This window comes from Dermochelys coriacea, chromosome 10 (assembly GCF_009764565.3).
Source record: "Dermochelys coriacea isolate rDerCor1 chromosome 10, rDerCor1.pri.v4, whole genome shotgun sequence".
Taxonomy (NCBI): domain Eukaryota; kingdom Metazoa; phylum Chordata; order Testudines; family Dermochelyidae; genus Dermochelys; species Dermochelys coriacea.
The window spans coordinates 55,349,141-55,366,015 of NC_050077.1; the positions used below are offsets into that span (position 1 = coordinate 55,349,141).

The following is a 16,875-nucleotide window of genomic DNA, read 5'->3' on the forward strand; positions in this document are numbered from 1 at the left end:
AATTGTCTGTTGCTTTCACTTTCTGGGACGATTTCGATCCTGGAATATTCAAATTTTTAGAAAGTTCTCAAATAGAATTTTTTGGAAATGCCAACACTTTCTTATATAATAGTGTTTTTATTTTATTTATTTATTTATTTTTAGCATCTCCACAATGGAGTTTTAACCATTGAGTTTCAGTGTTTCCATTATGGCTGCTAAAATAATGCGGGGAGTGTTGCTGTGCTACCACAGAAGCCTAAGGGTTAAACTATTTGGAAATTCTTTGTGTTTTCAAAATAACAGAAGGCAGCAGAGCACAAAATGCAGCTAACTCTGCCATGACATATTCGATTATAGCTTACATATCAACCAGGGTGTGTAAAGTAATTGCTTTACTGAGTGTAAAATTAGCCACAGCAAGTAGCAAATTCTTTACCGCCAGAACTATTTAGCAGACTTTTGCCTGCAGATTCTTGCTCCCAGGAAAAAAGTACAGCATTGGCTGCAAATTAATGTTAATTTCTTAAGGGACCAAATTGGCTAAACAGTATATAGCCTGAATGTAAACATGCAGGGGGGTGGGGGTTGAAATATATGTTTGTGCAACTTGTTTCCAGAAGAAACATCGATTTGTGTGTCATACAGACACTTGAGATTTATTGTCATTTAAGGCACAATATTTTAGGGGCTGGGGGCATAGGATAGATTTTTCTATTTAATACCTGCTATCCAGCTAATCTAGCCTCTAAATATTCCGTTCAATAAGAGCCTGTATTAAACACACATTTTTGAACATAATCACATATACATTTGGGACAGTTTTACCTCCTGTTCAGAATGTGTGTGTAGCAAAGATACTGTGTGTTACTAGAGGAAGGGCTGCTAATTAATATGATATTAATATTATATCATATTCCAAAGAGGGGTTCCAAAGAGGATGGATCTAAACTGTTCTCAGTGGTAGCAGATGACAGAACAAGGAGTAATGGTCTCAAGTTGCAGTGGGGGAGGTTTAGGTTGGATATTAGGAAAAACTTTTTTCACTAGGAGGGTGGTGAAACACTGGAATGCGTTACCTAGGGAGGTGGTGGAATCTCCTTCCTTAGAAGTTTTAAAGGTCAGGCTTGACAAAGCCCTGGCTGGGATGATTTAGATGGGGATTGGTCCTGCTCTGAGTAGGGGGTTGGACTAGATGACCTCCTGAGGTCCCTTCCAACCCTGATATTCTATGATTCTATATAGTAGCCTTTGCTAAGCCTCTCCAGCTTCAGCTAATGTGGTCATCTTCTAGCCCCAATTGAGATTTAATGATTTTACAGCAGAATATAAATTACTGCTGTACCCTATTGAGTCGCATCCTGCAAGGGCCACACTCCCTCTATTCCCATTGATTCCATCTTGCAGCACTGGATGCTTTGTGACAACGCTATTATTGGTGGGGCTGGTTGCTCAACACTTCCCATTATAAGACTCTGTTTTCAGGTTATTTAATTTTGCCAAACTTGAACAGTCAGGCTAAACTTTTCCATGCTGTCTGCCTTGGGCTGATATTTTTTATTATTATTTTATTTTTTATTTCAGCCAATCCAGTTCAGTCTTTCTGAGAACAAGGCTAAGGGAAAATATTGTTTACTCCATTTAAAAAAATTTCTGGCAACTTTGTCTTTGAAACGCACTAGTGCCCCCATGCTTTGCAATGGGGACTTAAATTTGATAGAGGGTGGTCTGTGTGTCAGGGATGTGCCTTTTGCTGTCCCCATGAAAATCTGCCACACTGCAATTTCCACATACTTAGTCGAGACTTAGATTGTAGCAGCTAAAATCTCTGAAGATTCCATCCTCACTTGTCATAGCTCCTTCATGGAGCTGTAACAGTTTACATCAGCTGAGGCTCTGCACTGAAACCAAGAGAGGCATGGCCCAAGGAAACTCACACTATCTATAATGACCATTCAACTATGATTAATACAGCTGGTCACTAAATGTCACCATTGCTCAATGCAAATATACAGTAACTGAAAATTCACAGCACCTGACGACAAAATAGAGAGTAGGGGGGAAAAAGTGCAGTATGAAATTTCCAGATGGGTAGCTTGATTCTTACATCTCTTTCTCTGCAGGTTCAGCTAATGTATACACAACTCTGGTACCACTGCTGCTTGCTGTCTTTACACAAAACTTCAATGAAAGCTTTGCTCAAGTAAGGACTGAGGATCAACCCCTGTAATTGTTTAATCAGACTTTCCAAAACAGTCCAAATAATTTTTATTTCATTTTACCAGCCAGCTGGAGTGAAATGGGATTTCCCCCTCAGACCACGCATCAAACATGAAAAATACTTGTTTACTCATTCAATAGTGCTGCACATCTCTGGTCCTGAACATGCCTTTCTCTGAGTATGAGCAGCAGGCTGCTTTGTGGACTCTCAGTGCACAGCAAAAAGGACAGTTGTCTTTTCTAACATTAATTATTGCTCAGATTTTTAACTATGGAGCATATTTTGAAGGCCTAGGTCTTATAACCTGCATGGTCAACATACTAAGCAACAGTGGTCTCCATTCTCACTGCAGGATACAAGCACCTCTCACTGATGGCAATGGGAACTACTCAAAACCCTGTGGTGGGAGAGTAAAGCCGAATATTAATTAATGTTCTTTCCAGACAGAGCAGTAGATTCGAGGCTGGAAGCCAAGAATTAGCAAAGGTTTGGTTTGGTTTGGTTTGGTTTTACCTTAATTGAAGAGACCTTTGTCAGTTTTCACAAAGAAGAATAAATATGCCACTGAGCATTTGAAATGCTTCTTTCCAAGATTCGGTTTTGATTAGAGCATTTTGTGTTTATAATAATAAGCAGTTTTGAACTTCAGTACACTCAATGAGTTTAGGTCTCACATTTTTGTGTTTCATATAGATCAATAGAAAACCTGCAGAGAGCTTTAGTGGCATGATCTTGCTGGCAATACCTATTTGTCTCTCAGCATAAATACACCCACCGGCACTTGGCCTGAAAACTGTAGTTAATCTCTCATAATCCTTTCAAAATTCTTCTGTTCAGAGGCTGTTAAAAAGTACTCAGTTTTTCCAAACTCACTAGGGACAGTATGCATGCTTATATTTTTCTCAAGAAATCAAATAAATTCCCATCCAGAGTGATCGTAGCAGCTTTTCAGAATTGTGCAGAATCCATATCAAGTAAGTGGATGAAGTGCCTATTTTCTGACAGTGGATGTGTCTGCTTAAGTATTTGCACTGGATAATCAAGCTCTGAGTAAGAAGATTAAACAGACAAGGGCAGTGAAACTTCAAAGGCTGACCGAACATGCTTTGTGAGTTTTTATTCCACTGATCTATAATGCCTGCTTTCCCCTTCCTCTCATTAGCACTGATAAATAAGTGCGTCATGTATTAGTTGTATGTGGTGCATTTGAGGTGTGGGTGTGCAATGCTTTTTTAAGCGCAGTGGCAGATAACAGACTTTATTAAAAATAATGATAATATAATGCATCTGATGAAGTGGGTTTTAGCCCATAAAAGCTTATGCCGAAATAAATTTGTTAGTCTCTAAGGTGCCACAAGGACTCCTTGTTGTTTTTGCTGATACAGACTAACATGGCTACCACTCTGAAACCTATAGTACAATGAATGCACAGCTGGGAATTCAGATATACTCTAGAGCTCCCTTGAGAACTTAACTGCAAAAGCTTTCCTTCCAAACATAAATGCAGAACAGAGAGCCTTAGACTTCAGGTTGTTGCTCCAAATTGTAACTAACTTTAATACTTCTCCATGAAGAAGATCAAGTAGCAATGAAAAATTGGCTGTCTTTGCAGAATTAAAAAGAATAGGATGAAATAACAACCTGCACTGATGGTGTACAGTCCAGTTGTTTTGATGATAGTCAGGTTGTCTTTTCAGTATTCTGTGTGGAGGAGTCACATGCACAGCATCGCGTATCAACCACATCCTGAACTTATCTCCCATGAAATGCTTACAGTAGGGTTTCCAAAACTGGGGGTTACAGATGCATTGAGGGGTTCCTGGAGAGGATGTATCCATCTATCCGAGCACTAACAGGGTCCTCATTTCTATAGTAGCTGAGCACCCAGAGAGGGGAGTTATGAAAGGCCACACACACAAAATTCAGTATATTTAAAATGGCAAAAAAAAAATGGCAAAAAAACAAAAAACCACAAGCCTGGAATGCCATACCCCTTTAAAACCACTACATTGATATAAGTACCCCAATTAGGAGTTTGGTGTAGACTAGCACAGCACGCTGCTAGAGACTCGGCGAGCGAAAAGTGATTAATCTCTTATGGGAGGATGGTGTTGTAGGTGTGCCTGGATTTATCTTACGCAAAATGGTACAAGTCCAATTTATTTAATGTGTACCACAAAGCACAACTACCCATGCACATGGACAATGGCAAAATGTGCTTCCAAACTGGAAAACTGGATGACAGCACTGCTGAGCCTTACACAACCACATTGCATCTATCATTCAGTCTGTGGAGCTCACTTCTGGCCAAGGATTGATTCTGAAAGATTGACGGTTTCAAAATGAAGGAGGCAGCAACAGGTTACAGTGATAGCTCAGAAAAGTAAAAGAAAATGCAGCATACGACACATGGGTTTTACGTCAGTTGATTCGAAACCACCGGTTGTAATAGTGCTCTAAAATGCTGGCTGCTGCCAAGAGCATGATGTCTTCAAAGTTACTGCAATATTTAAAAAGGGAACACTGAATTGGATTGTGGATTTTGGGGGAAAGAAAGCCTGAAGCCTGGAAAATGTAACAAGACTGGATTATTCAGACTGACATTGTCAGTAGGAGTGCCCTTCAAACATCTTATTTGATATCTGTACAATCATGCAACTTCAAAAGTCATTTAACATTACAGGAAATCTTAGGCTTTCCTTCACAATATACATGGTTTCAAAAGTTACAGAGGCTGAAGCAGCTATATTTTCTCAGATAGCATTGTTTTATGCCATATTAGCCACATGGCTCAAGAAATCAGAGAGTGAACTGATTTCAAAACTCAGGAAAAGTGATTATTCAGCAATTCAGCTTCATGAATATCCAATGTCTTTGATGCTACAAACCTTCCAGCATATTTGAGCTATATTTCTACTGGTACTATTGCAAAAGACTTGCTACCTTCTAAAGCTGTGTCAAACACATACAAGGAGAATGTTTATTTAAAATGTTCCACTTTCAGTGCGAGCAGCAAAAAGCAATTTACACAGATGGTGCCAAAGCAATGTCTGGAAAGAAATAAGTCCAGGCCATACTGATCCACAGCACTGTATCTAATCCCTGAGGGCTGCACTGTTTCAGATGCCATCAAATTGCTGATGCTAAGAAAATGCCTGAAAACCTGTTCCATGTGGTTCATGAAGCTGTAGTGAATTTCATTAAGTGTTGTCTGATGAATTCTTGACTTTTGCAATGCTCTGTGATGGCATGGGTTCCATTCACCAGCAACTCCTATCAAAATGAAGGGAGGTAACTCTTACTTGCTACACTTATAACTTGACTGTTTGAAATAAAAGCAAGAGTGCAGGCTTTCCTAAATGACCAACTCTCTCTCCTTGCTGGTTATTTAAGTAATTATTCTTTGGTGGTATGCTTTTGCTTCTTTGGGGACTCTAGTGACGTGAACTCTTCTGTCCAAGGACAGAATATGAATTTCATCCAGAAGACAGGCTTATCCATATCCTTGAATTGTGACTGTGGTTAACATTTTGTACCTCTTTAAAATCAAAGTATCCTTTTTGCCTGCTCAGGGTCAAGGTTTCAGGTTTTGAGAATAGGGATTGCAAGCCTAGAGTTTGGTAAACCTTGGTTTCTGAGCTGTACTCTCCATTCATTGTTTTGAAATCTAATTGAACTATGTTGTTGCAATGGACTTTCTAATTGTATTGCACAGACCTGTGGCATTGTTTTAGCTCATCTACAATTCCTATTTCAAAAACATTGTGAGCTTGGTATGATGAGTTCTGGTTTGCATTTGCAGGGGAAGTCCCACAATTCCAATTTGTCTTCATAATTAGTGTCTTCCTTCCCTGCTCTCACTATGCCTTGCTGGAGGAGTTCATGCTTTCCTCAGTATATGAGAGTACCATGCTAGAATTTAAGGAGTCTATCCTCCTGAAACGTGCATTGTAAATATCTCATTTGACAATCAAAGTTATATTTCAGAAAGGAAACTAAGAGGTAAACATTTTGCTGTATTGGCCACTCAGCAAATATATCAATATTTTATTTCCCTTTTCCTATTTCAGGGTCAAAAGGCTTGGATAGAGAAGACCTTTTCAAAAAGAGAATGCATCTACATAATTGCCAACAACAAAGATGTTAACAGGTGACAATTTTTAAGCATTTACATTAGTAGATAAAACAATACTTATCACTGAAGTCAATGGAATTGTTCTAAATTTACATGATGTAGCCGAGAGCTGATTTTTATTCCTTGTGCTTGAGGGAAAGAAGCCAACGGAGCAAAAGTGAAAGTGGGGCAAAGGGCTTGTCTTCACAGAGCAGCAGTGTACACTGGGCTGGGGGAGGAGGGATTTCTAAAACAAACTAATGCGTTGCTCATTAGTTAGTCCATGTAGAAACTGCTGGAGTGCACTAAAAGTACCATAGTGTTCTTTAATATAATACTGTTTGAGACCAGCAGGGTCTGCACAGTGCAACACATTAATGCGCTTTAGAAATCACACATCCTAAGCATTACTCCACTGGGTTGACAAGCTCATACACTTGCACATTCTGCATAGAACAGAAGAAAAGGAGCAGAGAGGAGGCCCAGACTGGAGGAGTGGAATGAGTGTTAGGGGAAGAAGATGGCAATAAGGCCAGAGAAGCAGAATGTAGCAAATCCTTGGAGATTTCATAAAATCAGAACCCAACTTTACATTGGATTCAAAGATAGATGAGAAGCCAAGGGAATGGTATAATCCTGGTTCACGAAGCAAGATAGTAGCATGGCCTCATTGTTCTGGATGTAGTTGTACTGTAATACTTAGTATTACTGCTACTGTATTATCAATTGGCTAAATTGTGCCCTGCTTGAGTGGCCGCCCGGAGGTGGAAGGGAGTTCAAGGTGCCCCCTTCTGCTGTTGCACAGGTTACCCACATAGTGGATAGCAGCAAAAAAAGGGAGACAGGCTCCACACAGCTGCTATTTTCCCCTGGCACAGGAACCAGACCCTCAGGGTCCAATCCTCTTACAGAAGTGACATGAAATATTTAGTCCTTAAGCACTAAGCAATACCTGTGAGCTGGCACCTCTGAAAAGTAGGTTTGGTATGTGTGCTTTGGTATGGCTCATAGGAAGTGTTTCAGTGACTTTCAGAAAGTCCTATATGCCAGGTATAAAATAGGAAGGTAAGCTAGAATCGTTTGTGTCTGAAATCTAATTTTTTGTTTCTCGGGGAGTTTGTTTTATTTTTTAAAGGTGACACTATCAGATATTGGAGACAATATGTTCATCGTTGGTGCAAAATCTGACTTTGGTTTCAGGTGCTGCTGTGGCCAGCTTATTAGTCAACATATTCCAATTCCACCAAGTACAGCAACTAACAAAAATGGAGAGGAAACAAAGCAATTGGAACCTCAGCCAGAAAAATGGTCCGTCAGTAAACACACCCAAACATGTCCAACAGATGCCTATGGAAATCTTGAGTTCCAGGGAGGTGGACATTCAAATAAGGCCATGGTAAGGAACAGAATACATGCTATACAAACATCTGTCATCTAGATCCCCAGCTCACTGAGGGCCTGATCCAAGCTTGACAATGTTGGAAATTAGAGTCCTGTGTCTTTCAGCAGAGCAGGTATCGTATACATAGCCGCAAACCAATCTTCTCCACTCAAGCATTCCTCTGTGTCTGATCGCTGTTCTAGAAGGAACCACTCCTGGAATTGGTCCCTGTGCACATTTGTCCCCTGGCCTCTCTGTAGGACTCCCAAATGAAATACGCTGGGGTGCAAAGGGGAACAACATACTGCAAAACCAATAAAAGTTACAGAAAACAAACACATATGGTTCTCCCATTCCCATTTAATAGAATATCAGTAGTTTAAAAAGAAATTGCCATAAAGTCATGATTTTAGAAGTAAATATAATATAAAAAGCCAATGCTCAAGAGGTAGAAAAACTAACAAAATAATGAAATAGGATAAAATGTTGCATAAGCCAACTTCTGTAGATAAGGACTCTAGTTTGGTAGTCAAAACAGGATTCAATGAACCAAAGAAAACATCTTGATCTTTTTCAGGGAGGTAATTTCCCCTAGTTCAAATTCCTAATGAAAACTTAGTACTTCCCCTTTCCAACACAAGCTGTTTTTTTTTTAATGGCAACCTCTTTTATTCATAGATTTCATAGAGACCTAGACTCCAAGGCCAGAAGGGACCACTGTGATCATGTAGTGTGACCTCCCATATAACATTGGCCAAAGAAACCCCCCATTCCCCCCCCAAAAAATTCCTAGAGCATGTCGTTTAGCAAAGCACCCAATCTTGATTTAAAGGTTGCCAGTGATGGAGAAACCACCACAATCCTTTGTAAATTGTTCCAGTGGTTAATTACTCTCACTGTTAAAAATGTATGCCTTATTTCCAGTCTGAATTTTTCTAGCTTTAGCTTCCAGCCATTGGATCATGCATTATATCTTTCTCTGCTAGATTGACTACTATCAAATATTTGTTCCCTGTGTAATGAATAGCACATTCTCAGCTCCTCAACAGTGGAGCAATGCGACTAAGGCTTACCAATTTTTCTCATTACAAGCAATATAGAAACTTTGTGATTCAATATTTAAAAAGCATTAAAATCTTTCCTTGCTCATGTTAGACTTGTTGGTTCCTCAATTCTCAGTCAATGGAAGGTATAACAAAGAAAATAGCACTGTAATATTAAGGCACTGTTACAAACTATTTTGCAGTATATACGTGTGTCGTATGACACCAAACCAGATTCTCTGCTTCATCTCATGGTGAAAGACTGGCAACTGGAACTTCCCAAGCTTTTAATCTCTGTGCATGGGGGCCTCCAGAATTTTGAATTGCAACCTAAATTGAAACAAGTATTTGGGAAAGGCCTGATCAAGGCTGCCATGACAACAGGAGCCTGGATTTTCACTGGAGGAGTTAGTACTGGTAAGAAATTACCATCTTCTGAATTTGACTTATGGAGTAAATGTTACTACATATGGTCTTTCTCAGTGGTATATGATATGAAAGTGCAAAGTGATTCATAGGTCATAAGGCCAGAAGGGACTGCTGCAACCATCTCATTTGACCTCTTGCATAACACAAGCCATAGGTCTTCCCTGAACTAATTCCTGTTTGAACTAGAGCATATCTTTTAGAAAAACATCTAATCTTGATTTAAATTTTTCCACTGATGGTGAATCCACAATGTTTAGTAATTTTGTCCTACAGGTTTATTACCCTCCCTGTTAAAAATGTGCACCTTATTTCGAGTCTGAATTTATCTAGCTTCAACTCTTAGCCATTGGATCTAGTTATGTCTTTATCTGCTAGGTTGTAGAGCCCTCTATTATCAACTTTCTGTTCCCCATGTTGGTACTCACAGACTGTGATCAAATCACCCTTTAACATTCTCTTTGTCAAAGTAAACAGATTGAGGTCTTTGAGTCTTTCACTATAAGGCATGATATTTAATTCTTCAATCATTCTCCTGGCTCTTCTCTGAACCCTCTCCAATTTTTCAATATCCTTCTTAAATTGTGAACACTAGAACTAGTAGTAGTCGTGCAAGTGCCAAAAACAGAGCTCATCTAACCTGTCCTATTTCTATTTAAGATTCCCCTATTTATATATCCAAAGATCACATGAACACTTTTTGGCCATAGTGCTGGATTGGGAGCTCATGTTCAGCTGATTATCCACCATGATCCGCAGGTCTTTTTCAAAGTCATTGCTTCCTCATCCTGTAAACATGGCCTGTACTCTTTGTTCCTGGATGTTATGAGCTTATATTTGGCTGTATTGAAACACAAATGACTTGCACCCAGTTTACCAAGTGATCCAGTTTGCTCTGTATCAGTCACCTGTCCTCTTAAGGACATAAGAATGGCCATAGTGGGTCAGGCCCATGGTCCATCTAGCCCAGTATTCTGTCTTCTGACAGGAACTGGTGCCAGATGCTTCAGAGGGAGTGAACAGAACAGGGCAATTTATTGAATGACCGAAAATATCATAATGCCTGTATATAAATTCCTGGTATGCCCACCCCCCGTCTTGAATCTGCGTACATCTGCATACAGCTCTGGTCGCCCCCTCTCAAAAAAGATATATTGGAGTAGGAAAAGGTACAGAGAAGGGCAACAAAAATGATTAAGGGTATGGAACAGCTTCTGTATGAGAAGAGATTTAAAAATTTGGGAGTTTTCAGTTTGGAAAAGAGATGACTAAGGGGGATATGATAGAGGTCTATGAAATCTTGACTGGTGTGGAGAAAATGAATAAGGAAATGTTCTTTACTCCTTCAGATAACACACGAAGTAGGGGTCACCCAATGAAATTAATAGGCAACAGGTTTAAAATAAACAAAAGGAAGTACTTCTTCACACAACACACAATCTATGGAACTCTTTGCCAGGGGATGTTGTGAAGGCCAAAACTATAACAGGATTCAAAAAAGAACTAGATTAGTTCATTGAGGATAGGTACATCAGTGGCTATTAGCCAGGATTGGCAGGGATGCAACACCATGCTCTGAGTGTCCCTAGCCTCTGTTCGCCAGAAACTGGGAGTGGACGATAGGGAATGGATCACTTGATGATTGCCTTGTTCTGTTCATTCCCTCTAAAGCACGTGGCATTGGCCACTGTCGGAAGACAGGATACTGGGCTAGATGGACCATTGGTCTGACCCAGTATGGTCATTCTTATGTTTGTCCAGTGAACCCACTGATTTTTTTGCCCCACTCTTCATTATTTACCACTTCCCCAATCTTTGTGTCATCTGCAAGATTTTGGTTTCTTCTGGGTCACTGATAAAAATGTTGGGTAGCAGAGGGCCAAGAACCAGTCGCATACACTCAGATTGTAAAATGTAATGGTAAATGGGGAATCATCACTGTCAGTCAGTTTTTAATCTATTTGATATGTGCTGTGTTGTTACTGACTGAGCTTCAACATATTCAGTTGTAATTTCTTTTGACCATATTTCTAGTATATGGTGGGGAGGTTTAATTTTGCTATATCTTTGTAATTGGTTATTTCATACAAAATGTATGCAAACAAAGGGCCTGATCCTGCATTATGAAGCATGCAGGTAGATCTCTGTGCCTGCATGGGATCCTCTTTGACAGATGTTTCATAGGTATATATTATATGTCCTCTTAAGACCCTCACAAATATAAGATGGTGATTGCTCTTGATGAGAACCATTTTTAAATAAAGAAATGTTTGATTTATTAGATATCTATCATTTAGCTTGTTGCTGTATCTCACACACAATAAGACCCCAGTCTTGCTAAGACTTATGCATGTGCTTAAGCTGACACACTGTGAATAGTCTCACTGAAGCCAATGGTACTAAACACAGTGTGTCAGTTTAAGCTCCGAATGTGAGTCTCTGCGGGACTGGGGTTGAAGTGACTTCAGTGGGGCTTCATGAGGGTGCAGGGTTCACCCACACACATTACAATGTAAGATCAGTGCCTAAGAAGACAACTGGAATAAGGATGGTTTCTCTCTTTGGGCTCTACTACTTCAAAGTATAATCTAAGTGCAGATACTCATAGGAGGCAGTTATCTGCCTCAGCTTCAGTTTTGATTGTTTCACTCCATTTCTAGTTTCCTGGACTTCCGAGCAATATCTGAATTATTGCATTTCCTCAAGCTAAAGTAAAGTTGACTGAGTTTTCTTGGTGTATGATAAATCATAGCTATTAGAAGTGGTAAAAACTTATTTGGTCATTTAGATGCATCTCCTTTTCAGTGCAGGATTATTTTCCATTGTATATTATCTAGTACTTTGTCCACCTCAGTTATAAATTATTCAAGGCATGGTTCTTTCATCAATACCCTTGGAAGGCTATTCTATTGTAAGTGCGGCAAAAAGTCCTCTGGCACTTTGTAGACTAACAGAGGTGTTGGAGCATAAGCTTTCATGGGTGAATACTCACTTCGTCGGATGCATGTAGTAGAAATTTCCAGAGGCAGGTATAAATATGCAAGCAAGGATCAGTCTAGGGATAACGAGGTTAGTTCAATCAGCGAGGATGAGGCCCTCTTCCAGCAGTTGAGGTGTGAACACCAAGGGAAGAGAAATGTAAGTGTGTCAATAAAATGAAGAGACAATATAGAATGAGGGGCAGTGTTATAACAATGTTTTTCACTCATATCTTATGTTTTTTATACTTAAATGGACCCTATCAACTTGAAACTCACATTTCTCGGCAACAAAATTCTCTCTTTTAGTTACAAGTAGCATGTAAGATTGCTAGAACTGAAAAAATTTACCAAAAACTACTTTTTGCTATTTTTGTTTGTTTTCTTTGTGTATTTTATAGTGCTTCCTCCCCATTGATGTGAAGACACTTGTACACAGAGCAAGGGAGCAGAAAACGGTTTAATCTAAAAAAATTAAGGATTTTTTAAAAATTCCAAAGCATATTATTTAAAGGATGCTTTATCAGAAACTAGAGTTTTCTGAAAACAGTTTCAAAAAATGTGTGTGCCTTTCAAGTATATTACACTGTAAAATTTGAAATAGTAGCTAAGTACGTATCAGCACTTCAGCATAAGCCTCTGAAGTGTCAAGAATGAATTTAAATGAATTGTACCTATAGGAGTAATTTGCCACGTGGGAGATGCCTTGAAAGATCATTCTTCCAAGTCCAGAGGACGAATCTGTGCCATAGGAATTGCACCATGGGGCATTGTGGAAAATAAGGAGGATCTGATTGGGAAAGATGTAAGTCTCTTCTGTAAGAAAACTCTCATGTAGTGGGATATCAACTGTGTAACAAAATGCAAGCTTCATCTGTTTGCAGTTCTTGTGTATTTGTGTTTTTCCCTCTTTCCAGAATATTTCTAGAGCTAAAATTAATGTACATTATTGTAACAAATTCTCCATCTGATTATGCTCAAAATGTTTTGCTGAGGAAAGGAGGAAGAAGGTAACAATAGCTGGGCAGGTATGTTGCATCTGCTCCATGTACAAAGAGGAAAGGAAGGAGCTGAAGGTGATAACTTATCTTTAGTCTCTCAATGGAGACATGAGAGAGGGTATATTTGTCATCAGTGTCCTAAGGGTTAATAGATGTTGATTGATTTTAGTCTTGAATTCCAGCATATTGCACGTGGCCCTGTGATCTCCAGCAGCTACTGTTGATGACACAAAGGACAATTCATGCAAGCTATGAAGCGGGTTCTGTTTTCAGCCCAGCTACAGATATAATAGATGTGTCATAGATAGACAATGCTTGTGTCCTTCTAGGAAGCTGATTACTCTTGAGGATACTTTTTCAATAAAGATATACTTACGATGTATACATTTCACTTGCTGCCATATCAATACAAAATAAGTATAGTGTGTGTTGCTAAAAAGGTACTACTTTAGTGCAAGTAGCAGGGGCCTGTTTTTTGTGTACTGGAAAGTGTTGGGTTCTAACTCCAATGCCATATGCTGAGAGTTTTGTAGACAGCCAGGGTGCCCATACAGGTGCAACACATGGGATTCATTAAAGATTGGCACTCAGCTGTTGAATATAAATTATTTGGGGCTCCAGGTTATTCAGAAGAAAATGTTGTAAAATTGGGTGAGAGAATTACACAATACAGTAGTTATGGAGAAGGTTTTTAGCCTTTGTAAAGAAGCAAGTGAGAGACCCTTTAGTTACTGGCTGGACATCTAAACACATGCTCTTCTTTATTTCAGATTATAAAGGCCTCTATTACTAGATTCTCTTCCTGGTGCTGCATGTCGTTAAGTTGAAAATTGTGGCTATGGGTTTGTTACATGTGTATATAGTAGCAAGTAAAGCCTTTTTTTAATCTTTATGCACATATCCTTTTGACAGGTGTCAAGAGTTTACCAAACAATGTCAAACCCTTTAAGTAAGCTCTGTGTGCTCAACAGTTCTCATACACACTTCATCTTAGCGGACAACGGCACACTTGGTAAATATGGAGCTGAAGTTAAGTTGCGACGTCAACTGGAAAAACACATCTCCCTTCAGAAAATTAACACACGTAAGTGCAGTGGGAGATTTTAGACAAACTGCGAACATTAATATCTTGAATAAGTGGATTTTTTAAAAAAATATTTTTGTTGGACTGAACTTTAGATTTTTTTGTGCCAGCTGTTGACCAGAGACTGAAACTTGATCAGATCAGCATAACTGGAACAAAAACATGTGCTGCCTGATTACTAACACAGAAGGCTTGAATCTAACAGGAAGGAACCATAGAAGAGTAAGGGTCAGAAAAGGGGGAAGGGAAGGTGAGGAATAGGAGTAGAGAGAAGGGAATTCAATGACACAAGACTTTAAGTGAAAGAGAGTCATGAAGGAAAAGGAAGATAGATATTTTGTGTACTTGTAGCCAATGTTCGGAGGCCTCACTGAGTACATACCAGAGAATAATGCTTCATCTAATTCCTTTTAACCAGCATTCTGTGACTCTCTGTGGTTCCTATTTCCAAGAGTGTGTGATAACATTTTTTATTTCTCTCTATTTGGGTTTGTATCCCTTGAGTTTCGCTTTGAATTTCACAATCAAAATTCTGCAACTCTTCTAATGAATGTAACCAGAGATTTGGATTTTTAATTAATCTCTAACCTAGGCAAATCTCACCTAGTTTAACGGTTTCACATGTAAAGTTTCATACAGATCTGCTGTTTACTTCTTCCCCATTATCCATTTCTAAGTCATTTATCAGATGCATTTTATGTGATTTCTCTCAAGGCTTGATTAGTGATTTCTTTCTCCATTGAACCTTCTGTAACATCCTGATCTCGAATAAATTTACAAAAAAATAGATAGATAAATGAGAGAGATGGCTGGGCTGGTTTTCTTGTGGTTGCCCAGCAGTAATTATTTTTATTCTAAATAATGCATAGTTATTGAATAATGTCTCAAAACAGGAGGCCAATTTGGGAATCTGCAACTGAGACAAGGGCAAAACGAAAACTGCATTCATCGACATGTCAGCTTTAAAAATTTTCTGCTGCCTCTTCAGACATATCATTGAAGTTTGAGTCTCTTGAGCTTATTATCAGAGGACTGGAAATGGGCAAACTTTTAAAATAACAATTAAAAACGTTAATTAGATCTCCTGAGTTTGAGAATTTGGCATTCACCAGGTATGGATTCCTAAACTCTGGCAGGAATAACGAGTCTTGGAAATACTCCATGTTATCTAATGAATATTAATAGTCAATGATTTTTTCCCCTCACCCAAAAATCAATGGGAGGAAAAACACCATCATTAATAATTGACTCTACTTTTTAAAGTCTGTGATCTTGCTTGGTGCGTGGGGTGGGGATATGAGGGAGGTGAGAGAAAGAAGTTAATATGAAATAATAATATTTTTTAGAACAATGCATGGATACAAAATTTGTATCTGCATACAATCCATGGATATAAAGCGGATATCCACAGATTTGCAGGACTCTAATTATTTTCTCTTTCTGACACCCCCGATTTCATGAAGGTCTTATGAAATATTTGAAACCTTTGTAAAACCAGGGTTTTGTAAAAATAAACTTTGGCTTTGATGTGAATTTCAGAGAACATGGAGATATGGGGTCAGAAAATCTGGTTTTACATAAGTAATATAATTTTTATTTTTGAACCTGTTAGGAATCTCAACTTCAGCCAGTGGGCCAATTTGTTTTCTCAGTTGCAACTCAGTGCTTTTACAGTGGTGTAACTGAGAAGAGAATTTGGCCCATTACTTTTCAAATCAACAATAATTAGTATATGTAAAGGGGGCTTTTTAATTTCAAGATTGAAAAAAAAGTGATGATTTAAAAAAAATCATTAAAAATAAAATCTTTTCTATAGTTGAAATAATCTGAATACTTTAGTGTCTCAGGTAATGCTGATTATCCTGGGGTGCTTTTAGTGGCTGTTATTTATTAAATAAGAGGAAATCAATTCAAAATAGCAGTGGCATAGGGACTGATAGCAGCTACTAATTGGGGTTTTTAAATGGTCTTAAAAAAGCCAAAGAACACAATAGAGTGTCAGGTAAAGGCTAAAGCACCTGTGTTGTATACACTTCTGGAGTTTGGTTTGCTTCCTTTCTTGTTTAATTGGTGTTTGGTCATTTCACCATCTATAAAACTAAAGTTGGGAATCTGACAAAGTACAGGCTCTGTGGGAAGCCTCAGTCCAGTTACTAGTGGCCACATAATTTAAAAAATAAAAGTCACCCCCAGTGGCACTATTTGGCACCCTTGTTGGATGACTGAGCAGAGATGTGAAAGGATTTAATGGGCATAAAGACTGAACCCAGTCTTTGGTATCCCTCCAGATCAGATATAGGATGCGTTGGTGGGACAGTGTGGGGAGGCTTAACCTACCTCTGTCCATGCTGTGCCTGTTCTGCAGAGAGAGGAATTAAATCTACAGGGTTGCTGTTGTGGTACCTTCCACGGTCTCTCAGTTAACTTTTTAAAAGAAACAGACAACCTCCTTATGAAAAGTTGATCATTTTACAGAATTAAGCACTTGATCCAAATGTTCATGGGTCGTGAAATCAGTCAGCTTGCACCTAATGCTTTTTGCCTTGCATTTTCCTGAGCTGTAAGTGGCCATGTGACCAAGATTCCAGTGACCGTGTGACCTGTGGGCTTCCCTTTGTCATCCTATGCCTGGAGATCATAGTGAGGCA

The 16,875-nt window shown here is 38.9% G+C and overlaps 1 protein-coding gene across 1 annotated transcript in view; it reads left to right on the forward strand.

Moving 5' to 3' along the window:
- Positions 1–16,875, forward strand: part of TRPM1 (transient receptor potential cation channel subfamily M member 1) — a 135,191-nt gene that overhangs the window by 53,810 nt on the left and 64,506 nt on the right. Inside the window, 5 exon segments of the mRNA XM_043494683.1 lie at positions 6,271–6,350; positions 7,515–7,710; positions 8,942–9,155; positions 12,823–12,947; positions 14,056–14,227. Coding sequence (XP_043350618.1) covers positions 6,271–6,350; positions 7,515–7,710; positions 8,942–9,155; positions 12,823–12,947; positions 14,056–14,227 — 787 coding nt within the window.